General features: G+C 42.2%; 1 protein-coding gene across 1 annotated transcript in view; it reads left to right on the top strand.

Moving 5' to 3' along the window:
- elovl7a (ELOVL fatty acid elongase 7a) overlaps positions 1–1,629 on the top strand; it is a 3,897-nt gene extending 2,268 nt beyond the window's left edge. The window contains exons 7-8 of the mRNA XM_072433403.1: positions 163–299; positions 432–1,629. Coding sequence (XP_072289504.1) covers positions 163–299; positions 432–752 — 458 coding nt within the window. The 3' untranslated portion in view covers positions 753–1,629. The remainder of the gene's footprint in view (positions 1–162; positions 300–431) is intronic.
- The last annotated feature ends 1,475 nt before the right edge of the window (positions 1,630–3,104 follow it).

Raw genomic sequence — 3,104 nt, 5'->3', positions numbered from 1 at the left:
AGCAACTTTACAGAGACAAACATGTGGCAGACCATCCATCACCAGTGTTGCAAAGGTCAACCAGTGTAACATTGTTGACCTTTGCTTATGCATTTCCTAATCTTTTTGAATTGTTGGTCTGATCTAATTTTTTTTTTTTTTTTTTTCCCTTTTTATTTGTAGGTGGTCTGGGGACATTCCACGCTTTGCTGAACAGTGTGGTTCATGTCATTATGTACACATACTACGGGCTGAGCGCTATGGGCCCGCACTACCAGAAATACCTGTGGTGGAAGAAGCACCTCACCACCATTCAGCTGGTACGTTCTAGATGTCGAATGTGCTGCTGCCGTGTTGTTGTTGTTGTAGTAGTAACGTCTTTGTGTGTCCAACTGTGGCGCGGTGTCTGTTTTTCAAAGGACTGGTTGTAATGCGCCTCCATGTGTCCTCAGATTCAGTTTGTGATGGTCACCACCCACATCAGCCAGTATTTCTTCATGAAGGACTGCCCGTACCAGTTTCCCATCTTTATCTACATCATCGGCTCGTACGGCACGATTTTCTTGTTCCTCTTCCTCAACTTCTACTACCACGCCTACACCAGAGGCAAGAGGCTGCCTAAGGTGCTGGTGGCTACGACGTGGGCACACCACACCAACGGCATCATGAGCGGCTCCAAGGGCTCCGAGGTGAACGGCTACGGCAATGCCAACGGCAACGGCTACACCAACGGATATGGTAACGGATACGGCAACCACCACAAGGATGAGTGAGGTCAGGAGGAGGTCACCGACAAGCCCCGAACGTAAAAGACTGTTTACGTATTTAAGCCTCCGACGCCCAATCAAGGGCCTTTTTTAATTTATGATTTGTTTACAACACACACTTGTATAAAAGATTAAACTGTCAGTCTTCCTAAGTGTCAGTAATCCTCACCTTCCACATATTTAAGCATGTTTTTAATTTATGACAAAATGCCATGGTGATCATTTTGACCCTTGTGACTCAATCTGAAGTTTTGACTTTTTTTAATTATTTTTGTGTGACTTTGGTAACTTCTGCACTAAACACCTTAGATTGGATAAAGTATCAGGCCAAAATGAACATGAATATTTCACTATGACTCGTTTTGCCTGGCTCACAGCTGCTGATGGTTAACTTAACTACAGTTGCTCTTAACACTAGTTCCTATGACACGGTGAGAGTTGCACATGGATGGCTGCGTTGCCGGTTCTTGTAGGATCCAAAGAAGCTGTATTGTAACTACTTCCTGAACAGAAAGCTGAATTAACTGGTTGACACTTACAAATGCATGTTTTTTGACTCCAAACTCAAAGTGACTTCTAGCGCCTCCTGGTTGTGCTTCATGTGTGATGTCTTGTTTGAAAGCCTTGCTGCTGGACTTGGTCAGTGGAGTAGTTTACGATCTGGTTATAATGATCTTGAATGTAAGTGATGCAACACTCGCTCCTTTGGTGACTGAGGACCCTGGCCTTGGTTTAATGTAGAGAAGATGGACTGACCCAGAAACGCTGCACATTAACTTCATGTTGGCGGTTATTGCGGTCGAAGATGTTAATATTGAGATTGCTGTGTATATTTATATTGTTTTTTTATTGTATTTATGAAAATAAACATTTTGTATTCTTACACCTTATCTCTGCCCATTTTGTTAACCAGATGCAAAGTTTTTTTCATTTTTTTTTTTTTTTTTTTTTTTTTAAATGGACAATTGCAGGACTAAATTAAACTTGCGTGCAGGACATAGTTGTAACTTGACTTTAAAAAAATAATGGTTCGGACAAGTCCATGTCATTTTTCTTGGTGAACGGAGCTAATGTAAATTGAGTGTTTAACATTGTTCAAACAGATACAGTAAGAATAGTACTTCAATTACATCTGAAGGAGAGAATCAGGAAATAATCGTTTAATACTCTGGTAATTGTATGCTCCCCTGAGTAAAAGTTTGGTGTCTGAACTCTGAAATGTGCTTCCAAAACTGTACAGTTACTTGTACTCCCTCTGACCATGCCACATACTTTACCCGTGAATAAAACGTGCATGTCTGTAGTACTTGTTCCTTGTGACTGTCCTCTCTGGAGCTCAGGACCTTGCCGTTAGCTGGTTGCAGGTGAAGGGTCAGTAAAATGCATCAGTGGAACAGCTGTATCTTCAGGCTCATTCATGATCTGTTCACAACAATAAGCTCCAACACTCCCACAAAACTCCCCCAGAGTCCAAACCATGACAACTCAATCAAAAAACGGTCTAAATGTGTGAGACGCTTAATTACGCAATAACAAGTCATTAGCAATAAATCCCTCAGCATTTACAGCATTACATTATACAACAGACGGAGCATAACGAGTGGAAAACTAATCATACTAATCTCCATTTATAGCAGTTCTTAAGTGAACGTCTCATGGTATTACTTGAGTTTTTCCCTCATGTTTCGCCTTCAGACTCTTCTGGATTTGTCATGTTTGTTTTGTCCATGTCATTTCCTGGAGTAAAGCGGCCCAGACTCATAATGAACTCTAATTTTATCTGAATGTATTTGCATTTAAAGCCGCGTTCACACAAGAGGGGAATTGACCAGTTGTGTGAATAAAGCCAGAACGGATGTCCCGGTAATTTCCCGGGTAAAGTAAGTAAAACTGACCAGGACTGATGCAGGGAAGGCCTCTGTGTGACTAATGCTGCGTTCACTGGTCGTCAGGAACTCGGGATTACCAGTTGAGGTGTCACGTTTCTGACTTTTTTTTATCTCGGAAAGTCGGGATTTTGCTCTGACCGGAGACAAAGTCACGGAATCCGCTTGAACTGCGTCTAATAGAGCAGCGAACCAGTGCGTTTGGTATTTTTTAACGTTTTCCTGAGTTATTTGTTTCGAAAAACGTCCGACTTTTGAAATCTTCACTACTTCAGCGACGTCACATGAACGCAGCATGAAGCCAAAGGACCACTGCTTGTTTATTTGGTGACAAGCGTGTTTTCCTTGGTTACACTAAGCGTTTAAGTTTCGCACTCATTCGATTTAAATGAGGCAGCACGTTGCCACGGTGACAGAATGCAGAGAGTCAAACGCTGTCGTCCTACGGAGGTTGTGACTCTGACCTCGGAGT

The sequence above is a fragment of the Eucyclogobius newberryi genome, unplaced genomic scaffold (assembly GCF_026437365.1).
Source record: "Eucyclogobius newberryi isolate DKJ021-1_F unplaced genomic scaffold, fEucNew1.0.hap1 SCAF_6, whole genome shotgun sequence".
Classification (NCBI taxonomy): domain Eukaryota; kingdom Metazoa; phylum Chordata; class Actinopteri; order Gobiiformes; family Gobiidae; genus Eucyclogobius; species Eucyclogobius newberryi.
Note: the sequence above shows the minus strand (reverse complement) of the source record. Positions and strands in the feature narration are given on the sequence as shown.